This window comes from Macaca thibetana, chromosome 9, assembly GCF_024542745.1.
Source record: "Macaca thibetana thibetana isolate TM-01 chromosome 9, ASM2454274v1, whole genome shotgun sequence".
In the NCBI taxonomy this organism is placed as follows: domain Eukaryota; kingdom Metazoa; phylum Chordata; class Mammalia; order Primates; family Cercopithecidae; genus Macaca; species Macaca thibetana.
The window spans coordinates 59,617,656-59,637,145 of NC_065586.1; the positions used below are offsets into that span (position 1 = coordinate 59,617,656).

At 51.5% G+C, this 19,490-nt stretch overlaps 1 protein-coding gene across 17 annotated transcripts in view; it reads left to right on the forward strand.

Annotated features, from left to right (window-relative positions):
* Positions 1-19,490, forward strand: part of CAMK2G (calcium/calmodulin dependent protein kinase II gamma) — a 1,229,125-nt gene that overhangs the window by 1,183,349 nt on the left and 26,286 nt on the right. For 9 of the 17 annotated variants that reach the window (XM_050803433.1, XM_050803441.1, XM_050803438.1 and 6 more), the window contains exons 4-12: positions 5,061-5,115; positions 5,981-6,046; positions 8,969-9,041; positions 9,187-9,289; positions 10,040-10,123; positions 10,577-10,671; positions 11,315-11,437; positions 15,801-15,884; positions 16,131-16,173. In XM_050803433.1, coding sequence (XP_050659390.1) covers positions 5,061-5,115; positions 5,981-6,046; positions 8,969-9,041; positions 9,187-9,289; positions 10,040-10,123; positions 10,577-10,671; positions 11,315-11,437; positions 15,801-15,884; positions 16,131-16,173 — 726 coding nt within the window. Of the gene's footprint in view, positions 1-5,060; positions 5,116-5,980; positions 6,047-8,968; positions 9,042-9,186; positions 9,290-10,039; positions 10,124-10,576; positions 10,672-11,314; positions 11,438-15,800; positions 15,885-16,130; positions 16,174-18,731; positions 18,795-19,490 lie in introns of all 17 variants that reach the window. The other 8 variants (XM_050803448.1, XM_050803437.1, XM_050803434.1 and 5 more) reach the window with 1 other exon arrangement.

Below are 19,490 nucleotides of genomic sequence, written 5' to 3' on the forward strand. Positions count from 1 at the left end.
CCTTTTGGCTCTGGCCTCTTGAACTCCATCCCAAAGGGAAACAAACGGGCCAGCCCAAGAGCAGTGCACAGTCGAGGAAGCTAGAGCAGAGAGCACGTGGTCAGCCCCGGCTGCGGTCAGACTCGGAGGCACTGAATTCAGATGGGGCATTTGTTGCTAGGGGCCAGCCATGCTGTTTCCCCTTAATAGCTAGATGTTCTGTCCCAGGAGTTAAAAGCCTGTTGGAAGAGTGGTGAACCCTGATGTAAACTCTGGACTTATAGGTGATGATGAGTCAATGTGGGTTCATAGATGGTAACAAATCTACCACTCCAGTGGGAGGTGTTGATGGTAGGGGAGGCTCTGTGTGGTGGGGGGACATGGGGTATTTGGGAACGCTCTCTCTTGGGTATTTGGGAACACCCTGTACTTTCCGCTCAATTTTGCTGTGAACCTAAAACTGCTTTGAAAATAAAGTTTATTAATTAAAAACAAACAAACAAACAACAAAATGCCTGTTGGGTGGAAGGCACACTGCCGAACTCCAAACGGTGCTGGGAGTGTGGCCAGCAGTGGGGAGCTGAGTGGAGGAGACGCTGGTGTGAAGTCTGAAGTCTGAATGAAGTCTGTTCTACCTGTGATCTGCCTGCTCCCTGCTCTCAAGCCCTGTAATGAATAGACTCTGTCTTCCTTCGTGCTGAGCTGCCCCAGCAGTTTTGATCATAGTCTAGCATCGTGGTTTAGAGCAGCACTTCTCAAACTTTTATGTGCTTATGACTCACCAGGGATCATGTTAAAATTCAGATTCCGATTCAGGGGGTTTGGGGTAGGACTTGAGTCTCCAGCTGATGCTCATGCTACTGGTCCGCATGCTGGTCTATACTTGGAGAAGCCAATGTTTGCAGCTTTGGAGTCGCATCCAGATTTGGGGGTTGAATCTGGGATTTGCTAATTAGTAGCTGTGACCTCTGGCAAGTTATTTAACTCCTCTGTGCCTGCCTCTGTTTTGTTATCTGGGTCCCTTCGTGGAGTTGTTATGAAAGGGTTCAGCCAGGAAAGGAGGCTAGGAGGGAGATGATGAAAATGGAGATTCCAGCCCCTAGAAGTGATCTCTTCAAGACCCCCAGCCTCGACTCAGTTCACAAGTTTTTCAAGCTTGACCGTTTACCCTTGAGCCTAGTACCCATTCAGCTAACAGTAAGTGTAGCAAAGAAACAGTTGCAAATAAAAAGAAAGAAACATTGAATCATGACTGTGCAGTTCCTACATCCCTGCCCCCAGGGTGGGGGTGGGGGGAGCCCTGCCACAGCAAACTCTTGGGGGGCAGCTCAGTCCCCCACAAGCCCCCATGGCAACAGGACCTCCTTCCCACTGTGTTATTGCTGCAGATATTTTTAACAGCAACACTTTTTCAGTGCTTTTTGGAGAAAGATTTGTTAGTTAAAATGTGGCATATTGTTGGGTGGTTTTTAAAGAATTGGAAATAGCCACAACATTTGGGTTGTGGCTATCTCAGTCCTTGAAGACATGAAATATCAAGTAAAGGTTTGTAGGTGTTTTGGCCTGTTCTGTCTTTTATGGTTTTTAAAGAACAGCAATTAGGTTTGTTGCTGAAATGCAGTAAATGCTTTTATACTCCTTTCCCCACGTCTTGTCGATGGACGTGGCCTGGCCCTTGTTGGCCTTCATGCTCTGTCTTTACTCTGGAACAGGCTGGGTGTCAGATTATTTTATTCTACGCATCCATAGTCCCTCTGCTCCTGCCTCACAGCATGACACAGTTGTGCTTAGTTACGCATTTGTGTAATTGCTGGTTTAAAGCCTGTCTTCCCTCTTCGCCTGGCAGCTCCAGGTGGCAGGGCCGGCTCCTCTTCTTCACAGCCACCTTCGTAGCATGTACAGCCTCGCCTGCTCCAGGGTAGCTGCCCAGTGGACATTGTCAAGCCAGTCAGAATGGCCAGGGGTAGGGGGGACAGATTAGAGTTCCTTTGCCTGTTTGAGAAGGTGACTCCCAAGCAACTCTGCAATATCAGGAATCTTGATGTTGGTTTGTCTTGGCTTCAAATCCAGGTTCCGCCGCTTTGTGTGATTTTGGGCAGGTTTCTTATGGAGCCTCAGTTTCCTCTCCTGTCAGATGGGGTTATTTATATGTAAGTAGCTACCCTGCGCAGTTGATGTGAGGGTTCAATACAGTAATGCACGTGGAGCCCATGGAACAACACCGGCACACAGGGACAGCTCAACTGAGTGTCAGTTCTTAGATTTAGATTGTTATTATCAGAATCTAATGGGGTGCAGTAGCTCACAGCTGTAGTCCCAGCCTCTCAGGAGGCTGAGACAGGAGATGGCTCAAGACCAGGATCTCTAGCCCAGCCTGGGCAACATAGTGAGACCCTGACTCTTAAAAAAAAAGAAAGAATGAATCTGCTGTTGCTAAGTAGGCATTTAGAATGGCACAGTCATTTCTCCTCTTGTCTTCAGTGCCCTGTTAATTTCTTTACAAATTAAAAAAATATCGATAGCAGTCTTATTCAGATACGGCTTCCTCCATCCCTCCTTGTCTTGGCGGGCGCCTTGCTCTGGGGCACACATCAAAGCTGTTCTCTCCGCTGGGTGGCCTGGAAGGATTAGTCTTCCTTTGCTGCTCCTCTCTTCTAATTCCCTTCCCCGGCTTCCTCCCACCTGGGCTCTGTGTGTGGCCTTCCTGGAGAAGGGCAGACGCCAATGACTCCATGTCTAGGCAGAGGCCTGGGTGCCTGCACTTCTTTCCCTGTTCTTGGCCTTGCTGTGCTGGGTGGGGGCAGGGTGGTGTGGGGCATGGGGTGATGCTGGGCATGGGGTGGGGCTCTGGCTGAGGGAGGGCTCAGCGCCAGGCCCAGGCAGAGCTGAGCGGCTCCACTTCTCTGAGATGATTGTCAGCATCACACCTGCTGTCCTGTTAGCTCCCCATGCTGCTGCTGTTAGTCACCTCCCTAATGGAGCTGGTCTGTAGCTTCTGGGACAGCTGATTTCCAGGAGATTATTTGTATTACACACTTTAATGCTTTTTAATAGCAAATTTTTAATTAAGTGGAAAGTCCTTTTGGAAGCGAGGGAGCAGCAGCTGCAGCGAGACTCAGCGTGAGGCACCGACTTAGACCAGAGGTGCGCAAGTGAGTGGGACGGAGGCAGTGGCAGGACTTCTAGAGCACTTGATGGAGTGTATATGGAGTGTGCCCAGGCTAGTTTTTATGGGAGGAAGGCAGGGGCCTGGTGCTGGCTCCTTCCTCCTGTCCTAAAAGCCCCCTCTGTCATCTACAGGCCTAGGGAAGCATCTTGTTGACCCAGGAGAGAATGTTTTAAGGAGGAAGAATATTGGAAGTATCACCTGCCTTTGATCCTGTTCGCAGAAATACTGAGATTGGGATGGGATTTTGGGGGTTGAGTCACTAGATCAGATCAGGTAGTGTAGGTAATGGGAGGCGGAAACAGTCTTGAGGCCCTGGCTCCAGCCCTGGCAGGCTTCGCAGTCCTCAGTCATCAAGGGAGGAGAACAAGAGGGCTATAGGTCAGTGCCTCGGGACTGCGCCGGCTGGGTTGTATATTTTGCTTTCTGAATGATCTTGCTTCATGGGGAGGGGACAAAGGGAAGCACCTCAGCCCTGAGGAAACGTATGACACTGGAAATGGAAGCAGCCAGGGCCCACCCAGGAAGAGACATGGCCATTTCTTTGTCTCCCAGCACTGAACCAGTTAGTTTGGTGTCAGGCCATTCCTGAAGTGCTCCATGAGGTACGCCTGTAACTGCCAAGGCTTGGAGCAAAGGTCAAACCGAGGGAGGCCTTTGGAACAGAGGTTCCCCATCAAGAGAGTTCAGGTGAGGGGAGGGACAGGACAGTCAGCCAAAGTGGAGTTGTGTCTGCATTAGAATGATGCTCAGGGGTTGGCATTTAACCCAGAGGTGGCTTTGTGGGCAGAAACTTGAAGAGGAGCCCTCAGAAGACTTCAGGTTGGTTTTTTGCCCAAGAGCTTTGGAGGCGGGGAGCGGGGAGGGATTCCGCCTGCCAGCCTTTTCTCGCAGCTGGTGCGTCGCCCGAGTCTTCTTCCTGCGGCGCCCTCCCAGACCTGTCTGCGATGCTGCTTTAGGGACATTTGTAAGTGGTCTTTCTTTTGGATGCCAGGGCTTTGTTGCCTGGATATGGGGGCTGCCCCACGTTTCTTACGGGAAGCAGTGGTGTAGACCACAGTCTTTGGGGTCAGGTAGCACTGGATTCACATCTTGACCCACCACTTAGAACCTCTTTGGCCTTTGTCAAGAGACTTTATGTCCCTGAGCCTCTGGTGCCCTCATCTATAGAATGGGAATAACATTCATCTCAGCTGGTCGAAAGGAATAATAAAATCCTCAAAGGCAGGCACTGTGTCTGTTCCTCCTGAATCCCACTACCTAGCATGGGGTCCAGCACACAGTAGGCACTCAATAAATGCTTGCAGAATCAGTAATGTATGCAAGAGCCTAGCACAAGGCCTGGCATAGAAAGCACTTAATAAACTGTTATTGTCGTCATTGCCTGAATGTGTGCGTGGCCTTCCAGGCTCGCCATCCATTATCCTGCACCACGTGCCTTCCTGCTGAGCTCTGCCTTTCCACCTTCTTCCCCTCCCCTTAGTTCTGCTCCCATTTACTGCTCTGGAAGAGCTCTCTGGCTTTCCCATCTGGTCATTGTTGTCCCCTGCCGTCAACATTGCTAGGTGCTGCTCACGCTGCATCTCACCATCGTGCATCATATCCCAGGACCACCTTCTCGGAGACCAGCCCTCTGGGAAGGTTCCGGCTTCTCTCCATCTTGACTTCTTAGCCATGAAGCTTTTCTCTCTTGCCTGAGTCTGAGGTGGCAACCAGAGCGCCAGACTCTGGCTCCCAGGCTGTGTAGCTTTGCACTGGGGGGCACTGGGCACGTCGCCACTTCCCCACGCTGCTCCTTCTGGAGAGCCCCATGAGCCTGACAGGATGGGGCAGGGGCGGGGCTACTGAGGAGGAGGAGTCCAGGATTTCCGAGTTTTCTCTCTGTTAATCTCTGTCCCCATCTCCTCTCTTGCAGTGCGCCTCCATGACAGTATTTCTGAAGAAGGGTTTCACTACCTCGTGTTTGACCTGTAAGTGCCACTTTCTGAGGGTGTGGGGGCCTTTCCCTCCAGCTGGCTCAAAATGAAGGCTCAGGAAGAGGCCTAAACAGGCTCTCCAGCCTCTGCCCAGGGCCCCCTCCTTGGTCCGAGAGAAAGGATTTGACTGGGGCAGATTGCTGCCCCCACCAAGGGGGTCTCCATGTTCCCCCAGGGTCCCCCCAGGGCTCTGAATCCCAGGACAGCGTTCCTCTCGCACTTCTGTTCAGCAGCACACCTTGCGCAGATGCCTTTGTCTTGTTTCTGTGTGCTGTCCTTAGTGAAGAAATAAAATACAGCTCTTTGCATGACCTTAAAAATCCTGAGAAATCAGAGGTAGCTTTCATTAGTCGGAAACCAGGCTCCATTGGATTGGGTCTCTCCTCCATGCTGGTTGTGGTTTAATGTCTTAAAAGTGGCTCTTCACCTCCTGGACACTCCTCTCCAGGATTCTCAGGGTTGGGTCTGTGTCATTGGTCTCATTACTCTTCAACTTCAGTAGTAGCTCTGTCCTTCCTGGGCAGTGATATTTTAGTGTTTATGTTGGTCTCAAAGCTGTGACTTTTGGGGTAGGTTGACTGTTTTCTCTTAGATCCCTGTATCTTCATCTCTGCCTATTAGTGAATCTGTGGATTTTGGAAAAAGAAATGTCCAGAAGGGAGGGAGGGCCCATGATACCTCAAGGAGAATCCGGGTGTTACTGAAGGATCGAGTGTGTTCTGAGCTCTCACATGAAATGCATGGGGAGTTGGGATTTCTCTGAAAGCCATTCTACAGGGTGACCCTGTTTCTTCTTGGACATTGGGGTTGGTCAAGGGACCCTTTCCACCTCTGACCTTCTTCTTCCCATTGGTTGCAGTGTTACCGGCGGGGAGCTGTTTGAAGACATTGTGGCCAGAGAGTACTACAGTGAAGCAGATGCCAGGTAGGATGAGGGCCTGAGAGTTCAAGTGTAGCTCTGGAGTTTAGGACTGAAGTAAGTTTTGGCCACCTTTGGGGGCCAGCATTGTGCCTATTTGAATAGTCTTTGGGGAAGATAAGAATAGCTCTTGTCTGGAGAAAGATTCTGTTGACCTGGGCTAGGGCTACATACTGTGGGTGATATTAGAAGTTAAAAATTCAACACTTCTTAACCAGGCGCAGTGGCTCATGCCTGTCATCCCAGCACTTTGGGAGGCCGAGGCAGTTGGATCACTTGAGGTCAGGAGTTCGAGACCAGCCTGGCCAACATAGTGAAACCCTGTCTCTACTAAAAATACAAAAAAATTAGCTGGGTGTGGTGGTGTGCGCCTGTAATCCCAGCTACTTGGGCAGGTGAGGCAGGAGAATCACTTGAACCTGCGAGGCGAAGGTTGCAGTGAGCTAAGATCATGCCATTGCACTCCAGCCTGCGTAACAGAGCGAGACTACATCCCCCTCCCCTCACACCCAAACAATCACTTCCAGATGAATGTTTTACAAAGCTTTTCCAAGTCTCCTTTACCCTGTGACCCCAGAAATACTTCTTTTTGCACTACTGTATGCTCGCCACCATGCCCAATGTCCCCCTCTGCCCTTTTCTTTCCTTTGACAAATTCTAGTGTTCTCAAATCACTGTGCTGAGGCTCTGGCATGATGCAGAGGTGCAGAAAACATGATTTCTATCCTGAGGGAGTGGAGAGTTCTAGGTAATAATCCAACCAGAGAGCCCTGGGAACTTTTAGCCTCTGTCACCTTGTCCCTAGACCACCATGACCGGCCTTGCCGTGGGGCTCCTGCAACTTGAGGACCATTCCCCGGCCACATGCCTCAGCCTCTGCCCTCCCCGGAATCCCTGGTGCCTCCCTCACCCACACTCTGAGGCGCCTGTTCAGCCTGCCTTTCCCGCCTTGGCTCTTCCCCCAGCCTCGCTTTTCTCGGACGGTGATGTCCCTACAACCTGGTTTTGATCATCCTGCCTGCAGCTTATCTGGCTTATGTGGCAGCTCTGGCTGCCTCTGTAGAGTGGGGGAGTGCAGCTTCCTCACGAATTTCTCAACCCTGAGAGGCCAATGTTTGCTGATCAACTTCAGATGCTTCAGCCTCGGGAAGAATTCTCAAGTGGGGAGATGAATTCCAGTGCCAGCAGGGGAGGACCAGGCTCTGAGACAGAGGAGGCAGTGATGGCTCAGGGAGCCTGCGGGGAGGAGGGAGAGCTGTAGGGAGGGGGCCCTGAGGGGGGTGACTGTACCAGTGGGCTTGGCCTGGCTCTGCTGGGACACTTCGCACTTTTGCCATTTTTGGCCAGAAGGCGCTCCCTGCTAGCCCGGCTCTGTTCTAATTATACATCTCTGTGGAGACTCGCCTCTATAGCTCAGTCTTAAAGTTTCTGTGGCCCACTCTTGGGCTGTGTCCTATGGAGAGGCCCGAGTTTCAGCCCCCAGGGACCCAGTACGACCTCTTGGTTCTTGTGGGATCCCCAGCATCAGATTTTAGGAATAGTAAGTCCAGGCCACCCAGCCCAATACACCGGGATGCTCTGCAGACATGCTCAGTATACCAGATAGTACCTGATGACAGGGGTCTATGCTCTAGGCCAAGTGCCTCAGCCTTGATGCTACTAACGTTGTAGGCCAGGTACTTCCTTGTTGTGAGGCCTCTCCTGTGCATTGTGGCAGACATTTAGAAGCATCCTTGGCCTCTGCCCACCAAATGCTGGGGGCATCCCTCCTCCAGTTGTGACAACCAGAAATTTCTCCAGGCATTGCCAAATGTCCCCTGGTGGGGGCAGGGGGGCAAATTCATTCCCAGTTGAAAACCATTGCTCTAGACTGCCCCCACTCCCTGCCAGGAGTTTGATGACAGGGATGGCAGGATGGTTTGCAATGTGGACAGTCTGATTTACGTGTGTGACTGTGGCTGGGCGCAGTGGCTCACACCTGTAATCCCAACACTAAGAGGCCAAGGTGAGTGGATCACTTGAGCTCGGGAGTTTGAGACCAGCCTGGGCAACATGGTGAGACCTTGTCTCTACAAAAAATACAAAAATTAGTAGCTGGGCACAGTGGTTCATGCTTGTGGTCCCAGCCTACTGGGGAGGCTGAAGTGGGAGGATTGCTTGAGCCCAGGAGGTCAAGGCTGCAGTGAGCTGTGTTCACGACATTGCACTCTAACCCAGGCAACAGAGTGAGACCCTGTCTCAAAAATAAAATAATAAATAAAATAATGTAACTTTGGGTTTTTTTCTCTACGCAAAATCATCAGAAGTGCTCCTCAAGCGCCCTGTTTGGAAGCTCTCAAGTAAATTGTTTCTTAAAGGCATCTAGATACTTGTTTTAGCTGCGTTACTGGGTGCCAAACCTCAGGGCAGCTGTAGGGTCTTGTCCATCTTCATATCCTAGGCACTCAGTAAACATTTAGGGGAATGAATGAGTGCACCCACCCTCAAAGTAGCTTAGGTTGTTTAGTTGGGCTCTCCTTCCTAAGTTACCAGCACAAACCTTTTCTCCAAGAACAAAGTTACTATATGGAGAAAGAGAAAGAAGGAAGGAGTTGGATGGTCTCATCTTCCTCAGCATTCTGGGCTGTCTCCTGATCTCTTGGAAATGAATTGGTTGTGTTAGACCTTTCCAGTCAAAAGGGGGTGAGGTGAACCCATTCTAGTGGTGATCCTAGAGAAACCATTGAATCTTCCTGGGCCTTGGTTTCCTCTTTCTTTAAATAGGTTGACCAAGATGATGTGCAGAGTCTAAGGTTCCAGTGGCTGTTAAGTGATTCTCTGTGAATCCATGGCCCCTTGTCACATGCCTTAGTCTGCAGCGTGTGGTTGTGGATGTGGATGAGGTGGTTTAACCCTGCACTAACATTTGTTTTCCTTCTGCTTTTTTAGCCACTGTATACATCAGATTCTGGAGAGTGTTAACCACATCCACCAGCATGACATCGTCCACAGGGACCTGAAGGTACTACCCAGGCCCCCCTCCTTGCCTTTGCTTATGAAGTGTTGGCGCCACCTGGTGCCAGATAGTAGTACTGCGTAGGTCCAAACTAGGCTCCCTCTGGGCTGCAGGGTGGGTGCTCACAAGGTTCTCTCTGTTCCTTCTGCAGCCTGAGAACCTGCTGCTGGCGAGTAAATGCAAGGGTGCCGCTGTCAAGCTGGCTGATTTTGGCCTAGCCATCGAAGTACAGGGAGAGCAGCAGGCTTGGTTTGGTAAGGGTAACCCTGTCTTCCCAGAATGCAGCCCCCGCCCGTCCTCCTCTTCCTGATCGGCCTTCCTCTATTAGAACTAGAAGCCAAGGCTGGGCGCGGTGGCTCAAGCCTGTAATCCCAGCACTTTGGGAGGCCGAGATGGGCAGATCACGAGGTCAGGAGATCGAGACCATCCTGGCTAACACGGTGAAACCCCGTCTCTACTAAAAAAATATAAAAAACTAGCCGGGCGAGGTGGCGGGCACCTGTAGTCCCAGCTACTCGGGAAGCTGAGGCAGGAGAATGGCGTAAACCCGGGAGGCGGAGCTTGCAGTGAGCTGAGATCTGGCCACTGCACTCCAGCCTGGGCGACAGAGCAAGACTCCGTCTCAAAAAAAAAAAAAACAAAACAAACTAGAAGCCAGACCCTTAATGGTCCTGGCCTCCTCAGAGACTGGCAGAGGGTGGGAGGGTGCAGAGATCTCTCTTGGCCCTACATGACTCATTACAGCAAGTCTAGCTGTTGTCAGCACTGCTTTCTTGCTGCCTCTGGGAAGGAGCTGGAGTTCCTGGTAGGCATACGGCTTTGTCCTCTGGTTCAGACTCCAGGCATTACAAGAAGCCCAGCCTGTCAGCTCTTGCTGCCCATGTGCTGAGTGCTTATGTAGCAAAAGCAGCAGGAATGAGAAGGGACTTGGGGGAAATGATTGGTGTGGATTTAACGAGAGAGAAAGTGGGTTCAGTATGCCTCTGCCCTCTCTTCTGCTACAGGTTTTGCTGGAACCCCAGGTTACTTGTCCCCTGAGGTCTTGAGGAAAGATCCCTATGGAAAACCTGTGGATATCTGGGCCTGCGGTAAGCCCATTCCACGCTCTCAGCTTTTCGCTGTTAAGGGCCCTTAACTTCCGATGATGGCAAGAAAGAGGCATCGCTATTCCTTGCGGGTCACACATACATGCCTGGTGTATGTGAAATTACAGTGTTTGCTCTAGTGCCCCTGGGATGGCCGTTCCCATCACACTCTCCTCCCTGAGTGCTTCTGGGATGACATTGTATCCTTCTTGGAGAGGGATTTGCCCACGCCCTACAGGATGGGTTGTGCCTAAAGAAATCCCTGGTGTGACTTGGTGACGTGAAGTGTGAGGCATAGCAGGAGGGGCTGGTAGCATAGCATTATTGGCTGGCATCCAATTCTGTCTCTGGTATGGCCCCTGCCTTTCTAGGTGGCTCTGAGCCCTGCATGGCTTTTCTTGGTTCCTCAGGGAAGTAGGCGACTGACCCCCATGACCTGTGTGTTCTGTCTCGTAGGGGTCATCCTGTATATCCTCCTGGTGGGCTATCCTCCCTTCTGGGATGAGGATCAGCACAAGCTGTATCAGCAGATCAAGGCTGGAGCCTATGATGTAAGGACCAGAGAGCCGGGCAGCCAGGCCAGGAAGGGCAGATGTCCTGCTCCTCGGGCTTTGTCCAAGGGAGCAGGCTTGTTTAGTGTGTCATGTGATACAGGGGGTGTCAGGGGACTTTGAGGACCCAGGGATGGGCATCCAGGGCCCAATTCTTGCCACCCTATGTCCCAGGGAGCAACTTTCTTTTGCACAGCCTTCTTTGTAACTAAAGCTGAGGAGCCCACTGAAGTCCTTTGATCTTTACTTGCAAAGAATGGAGCAGCCTCATTGGTGTGCTATGTAACACAGGGACAAAAGGCCTGGAGACTCCTTTCACTGCAGTGGCACCTTGGACACATCGCTGAGCCTCCATTCCCTCCTAAGTAGAGAGCTGGGCTTAAACCAGAGAATGTTGGAGTCCCCTTCCTGCTCTGATCTGATATTCTGGTGTTCTAACCATGAGTGTTCTGTCTGTCTTTCCCAGTCTTTAAGGTGACACGGGTTCTGGGATAGCCCCAGGGCTTCTCCAACTCTGCTGGTCACAGCTTTAGGTACCACAGAGTATCCCAATTACAGGAGTTGAGTTGAAGACAGAGCCAATGTTTCAGGGTGTGAAGCTCACCAATATCATATTCCTCTTCTCCCTGTTCCTGCTCCTTAGTTCCCATCACCAGAATGGGACACGGTAACTCCTGAAGCCAAGAACTTGATCAACCAGATGCTGACCATAAACCCAGCAAAGCGCATCACGGCTGACCAGGCTCTCAAGCACCCGTGGGTCTGTGTAAGTATCTTTGCCAGTGGCCAAGGAGCTCAGGGGTGTCAGCCCTCCATGTGCCCTCGGTACCACCTCCTCCCTCTTACCAGCAGAGATTCATTCTGGGCCCCAAGCAAGAACTGAGCAGGCGGGCAGAGGACTGTTGAGGGCCAGGGTCAATAAATGTCACCAGGGAGACTCGGGAGGCTGATGGGGGCTGGCGGGCCGCTACTCCTCTCTCCCCTACTCATGGCTGTCAGACTGGGATTGGTTCTGTTCTTAGATGAGGGATCAGGTTGACCCTTGCAGACTCCAGGTAGCTGGTGATAGAAAGCAGCTAGCAAAACCCAAAGTGAATTCCCAAGCTGGGGTTCATACTCAGATCTCAACTCCAATGGAACAGGGACCAAGACCCAACAAATCAACAGAAGGGGTCTCTGAGTCATTAAAAGCATAGAAGGTGAGGCATAAAGCTTCTGTGCTGAAGTCCTAGGAGAGTCCCCTAAGGCTATCAGTTTGGGGCGACGTACTCTGTTTTCATACACAATTCTTTCAAGCTGAAATGTCTACTTTCAAAAAAGAGGATTTGGTAAGTTAGGCATCTTGACAACCACGAGGCATTATTTATCTGTCCATTCTGTGTTTATTGAATACCTCTTTGGTGCTGGTCACCGTCTGGGTGCTGGAGATACAAAGATGAATGAGGCATGGTCCCTGCCCCCAAAGATCATCTAGGGAGACAGGCACTCAAACAGGCAATCATGTTACAATGTGACAAGTATGTACAAGAATCTAGTGAGAGTACAGGAGCTCCTACTGTTCCTAGTGGGTAGTGGGGTTACTGAAGGCTGCATGGAGGAGGTGACACCCCTGTCCTGGTTCTTGGCAAATTACGAGGTCCTCAGAACGTTAACCTGCAGGGTTTAGCACGGTAAGAGGTTATGGGAAACTGTGGTGAGTTAAAAGAATGTTGAGTTGTTTGGTTGTCGATGAGGCTGCAAATATCAGAATGCAAGAGAATGAGGCAAAAGATTCCCTGACATACAAGTTTCTGCTTAAGGAGTTTGGATTTTATTCTGGAAACATAGGGAATCATTTAAGGGTTTTAAAGAAGGAACAAAATTTGCATTTAAGAACACTTTGAAAGTTGTATAAAAAATGAATTGCCAGGCACGGTGGCACGTGCCTATAGTCTCAGCTACTGGGGAAGCTGAGGCAGGAGGATCATAAGCCCAGGAGTTTGAGGCTGCAATGAGCTATGATTGCACCTGTGAATAGTGTTTGTACTCCAGCCTGGGAAAGATGGTCAGACCCCACCTCTTTAAACAAAAACAAGGGAATTGAAAATTTTTGAAAGAAAAGGGCTGGAGACAGAGAGCTCAGGAGGCTTTTTCAATAGTCATAATAGTCTAAGCAAGACCAGGTGAGGTCCCAGCGGAGGGTAAGGATAGGGGAAGGTGCAGTGTGTTGAGATTCAAGAGATATTTGAGAGAACCTAAAGGATTTCATTCTCTCCAGTTGGATTTGGGGGAGCAAAGAAGAGAGAGGGATCTGTGGGAACGGCCAGGTTTCAAGTTGGTCCCTGAGCAGAGAGTTGTACCCTCATTGGCCCAGAAGATAACCAGAGGAGGAGCTTGTTTGTGAGACAAGATGATGGTTTTCATTTTGTGCCTACTGAGTATGGTGTCTGGCAACCTCCAGCCAGACACATCCAGTGGGTGGTTAGAAATATGGTCCTAGAGATTAGAAAAGAAGCTAAAAATTGGAAATCCAGGTTGTAGTCATTTCTGTGCAGTTGGTAGTGAGGCTGTAGAAATAGCCTCTTCCTATGCTATAGATGGGCCTGTGCCTATGCTGGTTGAGTTCTTAACGGTGAGCTTGTATTGCTGTAGTAGAGACGAGACGGCCACAACACACCAGCATTTAAATGACAGGGAGAGTTAGGGGGCCCAGCAAAGGACAATGAGAGTGAGACCTTCCAGAAGACCCAGAAACTAAGAAACAGGGGGTCTCAGTAAGGGAACGTCGGGAATCAGATGCAGAAGAGTCCCTGATTAAGTTGGGGAAGAATCCCCTGGCTCTGACCATTAGATGCCATTGTTTCATCATTTCACTGAGACAGTGGAGAGAAAGATGGAAGCCTGTTTTCAGTGAGACAAAGAGGGAGTGAAGGTGAGGAGGGGCATGGGGAGCTAGGCAGTGAGGTGGGAAATAAATGGTGCTACTTTGATTAGGATGGGCTGGGGGAGCTTTTAATGTAAGGCTCACACCTGTAATCCCAGCACTTTGGGAGGCCAAGGCGGGCAGATCACTTGAGGCCAGGAGTTCGAGACCAGCCTGGCCAACATAGTGAAACCCCATCTCTATGAAAAATATAAAAAATTAGCTGGGTATGTTGGTACACACCTATAATCCCAGCTACTTGGGAGGCTGAGGCATGAGAATCACTAGAACCCAGGAGGTGGAGGTTGCAATGAGCCAAGATCATGACACTGCACTCCAGCCTGGGTGACAGAGGGAGACTCTGCCTCTTAAAAAAAAAATTCTTTTTAAAGATTATATTGGCAAGGCGTGGTGGCTCACACCTGTAGTCCCCGGCACTTTGGGAAGCCAAGGTGGGTAGATCACTTGAGCCCAGGAGTTTGAGACCAGCCTGGGCAACATGGCAAAACCCCATCTCTACAAAAAAATTTTTTAAATTAGCTACTTGGGAGGCTGAGATGAGAGAATCACCTGAGCCTAAAGAGTTGCAGGCTGCAATAAGCCATGACTGTGCTACCGCACCCTAGCCTGGGCAACAGAGTGAGATGCTGTTTCAAAAAAAAATTTTTTTTTTAATTTAAGGAGAGGCTTAACTATAATTTATAGAGAAGAATCTAGTCCAAAGGAAAAGAGTTGAAGATCCTGGCTAATTGGGGAAGCAAAGGTTTGGGTAGCAGAAAAAGAGAGGGAGCTCCTGAGCCAAGGGCAGGGGGTCCACCCCAGGCATGAGGCATGATCCCCCTGAGACTCCTGTTAGGGTGGAGGCAGGTGAAAATCACTTTCTGAGTGGGAGTCTGAGCTGAAAGGGGTTCTTGCTGATGATCTCTCATTTTGCTTTTGGAGAAATTTACACCAAGGAGGAGGCAAAATGAGAGACTTGGGGAAGGTAGAGAAGGTGGGGAGAGTTGCCTCCGGACCTGGAAAGAGTGGGCCAAGGGTGAGGGAAAGGATCACGAGGAGGCCCCGTGGTGGTGTGGGTACCTGGCTGCAGGTGCCAGGATTTGTTTTTCTGACAGGCTGGTGAAGACAGCAACAGCAAGGGGAGAGGGCAAGCAACCTGAAACAGGCACCCAAGAATGGGGGAAGTATTCTGTTCTGGGGTCATTTTTGCAGGCCCTACCCTCTACAGTCCTGTGTATCTTGAGCCCCTGAGGACATCACTATATTCTGAAATTACATAATAATTGATGCTGGTATTGACAACTGAGTCATCGAGGAAATGTAGACTATGTCCCATGGACTCTGTTTAAGGAGGCCAGGAAGTTAGCAGTAAATTCATTGAAGACAAATTTCCATCCAAAAAAGGCCGGGCACGGTGGCTCACACCTGTAATCCCAGCACTCTGGGAGGCCGAAGTGAGCGAGCGGATCACTTGAGGTCAGGAGTTCAAGACCACCAGCCTGGCCAACATGGCCAACCCCATCTCTACTAAAAATGCAAAAATTAGCTGGGTGTGGTAGGATGTGCCTGTAATCCCAGCTACTCAGAAGGCCAAGACAGGAGAACCTGGGAGGCGGAGGCTACGGCGAGCCGAGATCACATCACTGCACTCCAGCCTGAATGACAAAGTGAGACTCCGTTGGAAAAAAAAAAAAAAAAATTCCATCCAGAATGATGAAAAGAATTGATGCTTCAAGGTGACGATCCTTAGCTTCTGGGATCACGGCTTCATTCAGGACCTTGCTGGGTGTGTGTTGAGAGGGGCTCTTGGAAGGAAGGAACGTCCTCTGTAGAGAGCAGGAACCCTGCCGTTCTCTCGCTGCTGAGCATCTGGAACGCAGTAGGTGCTCAGTAAGCAGCTGCCTAAGGAGTAACTGAATGAGGATCACAGCCCCCAGGGTACTCTTCTGTTCCATAGCCTCCGTTTCCCAAGGAAGAATAGGACGTGCTCTCAGCAGCCCGTCTAGCATCAGTTACGGCGTTCTCACGTTCATGTTGTCCTTTGTAACCTTGAGTTTGGGGTAGTGCTTTTATTCTAAAAGTGTTATCTGTGACCTCATTTCATCTTCAGAGCAACTCTGGGGTGGCTGAGTGCATGACCCTGTCCTGGACATGGTGTTGGTACCAGGACTGTGGGAGGGGCAGAGGATCTGGGCTGGGGCTCACAGCCTGTCTGTTTGGTTTCTAGCAACGATCCACGGTGGCATCCATGATGCATCGTCAGGAGACTGTGGAGTGTTTGCGCAAGTTCAACGCCCGGAGAAAACTGAAGGTGAGTGTCATTTCTGGGCTGCCAGCCTCCTTGACATCATGCCTTGCACAAGTGTGGCTCCTGCCCCATTACAGAAGGAAGCTCCCCTCCTGGCTGGAGCTGGGCTCTGAAGGTTGTACATGTCACAGGGGAGGGGGCCCAGAGGCCTGATGTCTTCAGGCTCTATCCTGGACCTGCCTTTGCCTAAGACCAGCCTGCCCTTTTCTAGGGTCTCAGTGAATTCACAGGACCTTCCTCTTTCCCCAGGGTGCCATCCTCACAACCATGCTTGTCTCCAGGAACTTCTCAGGTATGTTTTCCCAGCTGTGCACTTTGATTATGCCGAGGTGAGTGGGTCAGGAATGGGCTGTTGCCATCCCAGGCACCGCTGGGTTTCCTCGGCGTCCTGGGCCACACCTTGACCAGGGCGAGTGAGGATCCTGTTTTGAGGGGCTGCTGCTGAGTCCTGCTCCTGAGATTCAGGGGCTGGACTCACATTTGTGAATTCTATTTCCTAGAACTTCCCAAGGAGTAGCCTGCCCACCTTGCTATGTACCTTGTTTCTCTGGATTCTTATTTAACTCTCTGAAGACTCTCAGCACTTTACAGATTGTAGCCACTCTAGGATCTTGGAGAATGTGCTGGGGGAAGAAAAGAGAGATGAGGTACAGCGAGTCTTCTCAACTGCCAAATTGCCACCATTCATTTGCCTGCTGGGACGATCTCTTACTTCATTTTGCCCAAGTGGAGATGACTAATAGAAATTATTCCAGATGTTTAAACCTTTTGCGGCGACTTGTGCTTAAAATATTCCCTATGATGCTAGCTATAAAAGTGAAGAAATAAAGACCAGCAGGAGAGAGGGAAAGGAACTTGCTTAAATTTGCATGAAGAATTGGGAGAGGTGGGACCAATAATTTGTAAATCACACTTGACATTTCTTTTTAAGATGCAAGACACTCCACTCCCCTCTTGCCCCCACCCTTACCCCAGCCCCTATTATTGTTTGCCTTCAATTGGGAAGCACAGTGGCTTTTTTGTGAGGAATAGATTAATGTCGAGACTGAAGACAGAGAGGGCTCTGCCCAACTTGCCATCTCCCCCGGTCCTCCCTCCCTCTAATCCCTTGCCTCACTGTTTTGGTTCAAGACACCCCTTCTCCTTCCCATAATAAGACTCCCTCCCTTGCTTCCCCTCTGCACCACCATGGAAAGGGGGTTGTGTGGGAGCCTAAACCACCACTCAGTGGGAGCCGCTTCTGAGTATCCGTCCTGATGGGCTCACCTGCGCTGGCTCTAGGTAACCCCAAGGGCCTTGGCTGTGAGGATGCTGCAGGCAGGGAGGCCTAGGGCTTAGTGGTGTAGCCTGAGAGCCATGGAGCTCTGGAAGGCCAGGGCTGGATAGTAAGCCCGGGCTGGTGGTACCCTGCCTCAGGCCTCCTTTGACACTGGTTTGGGGCTTGATCTTGTGTCGTGGGTATCCACGACGGGCATACTGTGGTCTGGATCCACCTCTCGCAGATGGGAACGGGGAAGCGTGGCTGGCTGCCTCCGGTGGAGTTGCAACTGTAGTCCCACGCCCTGCTTCTTGTGCTTTAATGACGCAGCTTCTACTTTTTGGGTCTACGAGCCTTTCCAGAGGACATTTAAAGGCGTTTCTGTGCTGCCTCTAGAGCGAAGCTCTGTCCTCTCTCCCCTCTAAGTTGAAGAAATGTGAAGTCAGAATGCTGCTTTTCTTTTAGCCCGGCCAGTCAATAGCAAGGGCCCTGTCTTGTGGCCCCGGGCCTCCATGTCAGCCTCCCCCTCCATTTCAGGAAACTGGCATCCTGGTTTCAGGAAATCGAGTGTTAGGACAAAGCATTTTATTCATCCCTATAGCGCCTCGTGTTCTTATTGGCCAGACCTAGACTGGCCTTTGAGCTCACTTTGCCTTGGGTCAGAGGAGACAGACAATGCCGCAAGCATTCCAGGATGTCCTCTTCTGCCCTGACTCTGGGACAGGTGAGGACAGAGTCTGTCCGGAAGCTTCTGCAGAAAGAGGTGTCTATGGATGCAATCAAGAAGGAAGGGCACCGATATATTTCCCTAGGGCTGTTTTTTGAGTTGACCCCCAATAGGAGATGTGGCTCAGCCTGGACTCTAGCAGTTTGGCTAACAGCGAATCGGGGCCTCCAGAGTGTATTGCTTCAGCAGCCTTTGTTTTCTTTCTGGGGCTTATCTCTTGGGTACCTTCTCCCTCAGCACACCGCGACACACAGACTGAAAATGCTGCCTCTCCCGGTTACCTCCCTTAAGACAGGGACCTGTGTCTCTGAGGGGCTGGGGGGCATGGAGCTGGGGCCCGCCAGTAAACTTAGTTGCACAAGGGCCACAGACCCTCCCTGGGTCTCACACACCAGTCCCTCTAGTGTGTGGGATGTAGAGAGGGGAGAGGGCTGCTCTGCGCCCCCGGCTCACTCATTGTGGGCTCATTTAGCTTCTAAAGAGGGAAGGACTAAAAGGGAGGGCTTTTCATGACAGCCTTAAGCTAGGGCCGGGCTACCTGAGAAGGGGCACCTGCCTCTCACCGGCTCAAGCACTTCGCCATGGACCCTCCCCTGAGGGGGTCATGAGACAGGCACTGCTGCCCTCTCCATCTGGTGGGGATGCAGTGTTCCCTATGCCCTGGCCCAGCCCGGTCCTCCCAGGCTCCCAGACTGCTGCAGGGCTGGCTGTGCCTGCCTCCTCGGCCTGCCCTCGGCGCTCTGCTCCCCCAGCTCGGCTGGCTTGGCCACGCCGCCTGGGCTGCGCCTTGCGCTGGGGCATGCTCGCTGCTGACGGCCCCGTGGCTTTGCGGGGCTCTGTGCACTGAGAGACTGTATCCCCTCAGTTGGCAGGCAGAGCTCCGCCCCCGCCTCGCCTGCCGCGAGCGCCGCCGGCCTGGCCGGGCAAGGTACGTGGCATGAGTCCTCCCCGACCGCCTGCCTCGGCCCCCTGCCACCCCACCAGGAGGGCCAGCATGCCAGGCCCACTCACCAGGGAGGCGAGTCCCATGCTTGCGGGCTGAGATGGGCATGCCGGATGGACTACCTAACTTGGCATCTGCAAGCGCATTGTTGTTACGGAGCCCCTAACCAGCCATGCATGCTGGGCGCTTGCCAATTCAGGGGGCAGTAGCCTGGGGGCGTGGAGCCGGGCAGCGGGAAACTTGCCAAGAGCCCGACGCCCTGGGAGGGTCGCAGCCGACAGTGGGCCCTCAGAGACAGTGCTGGGCATTGCCCTGAGCTGCCTGGTGCTAGGACTAGACTTCCGCAGCACTGTTTAAGACCCCACGGAGGAGCTGCGCCCCTCAAAATTGTGAAGTCTGGCGCTTTCAGGCCTCCAGGTCTGAAAGGCTCCAGAGTGCAGAAGCCTCAGAGCCAGCTGTTCCTGGGTTCAGATCCTAGCCTTGCCACACCCTGAGCGAGTCACATCAGCTCTCCCAGCCTTAGTGTCCTCACCTCCCCAACGGGGATGATAAATTATATGGTGGTTCTTAAGATCACCCTGTCGAAGGCTCTCAGCCCTGCCTGTGCAGTACAGCTGTTACCTGGGAGCTCATAAGAAGTCTTAATGCCAGGAGCCCACCCCAGACAATGAAATCAGAGCC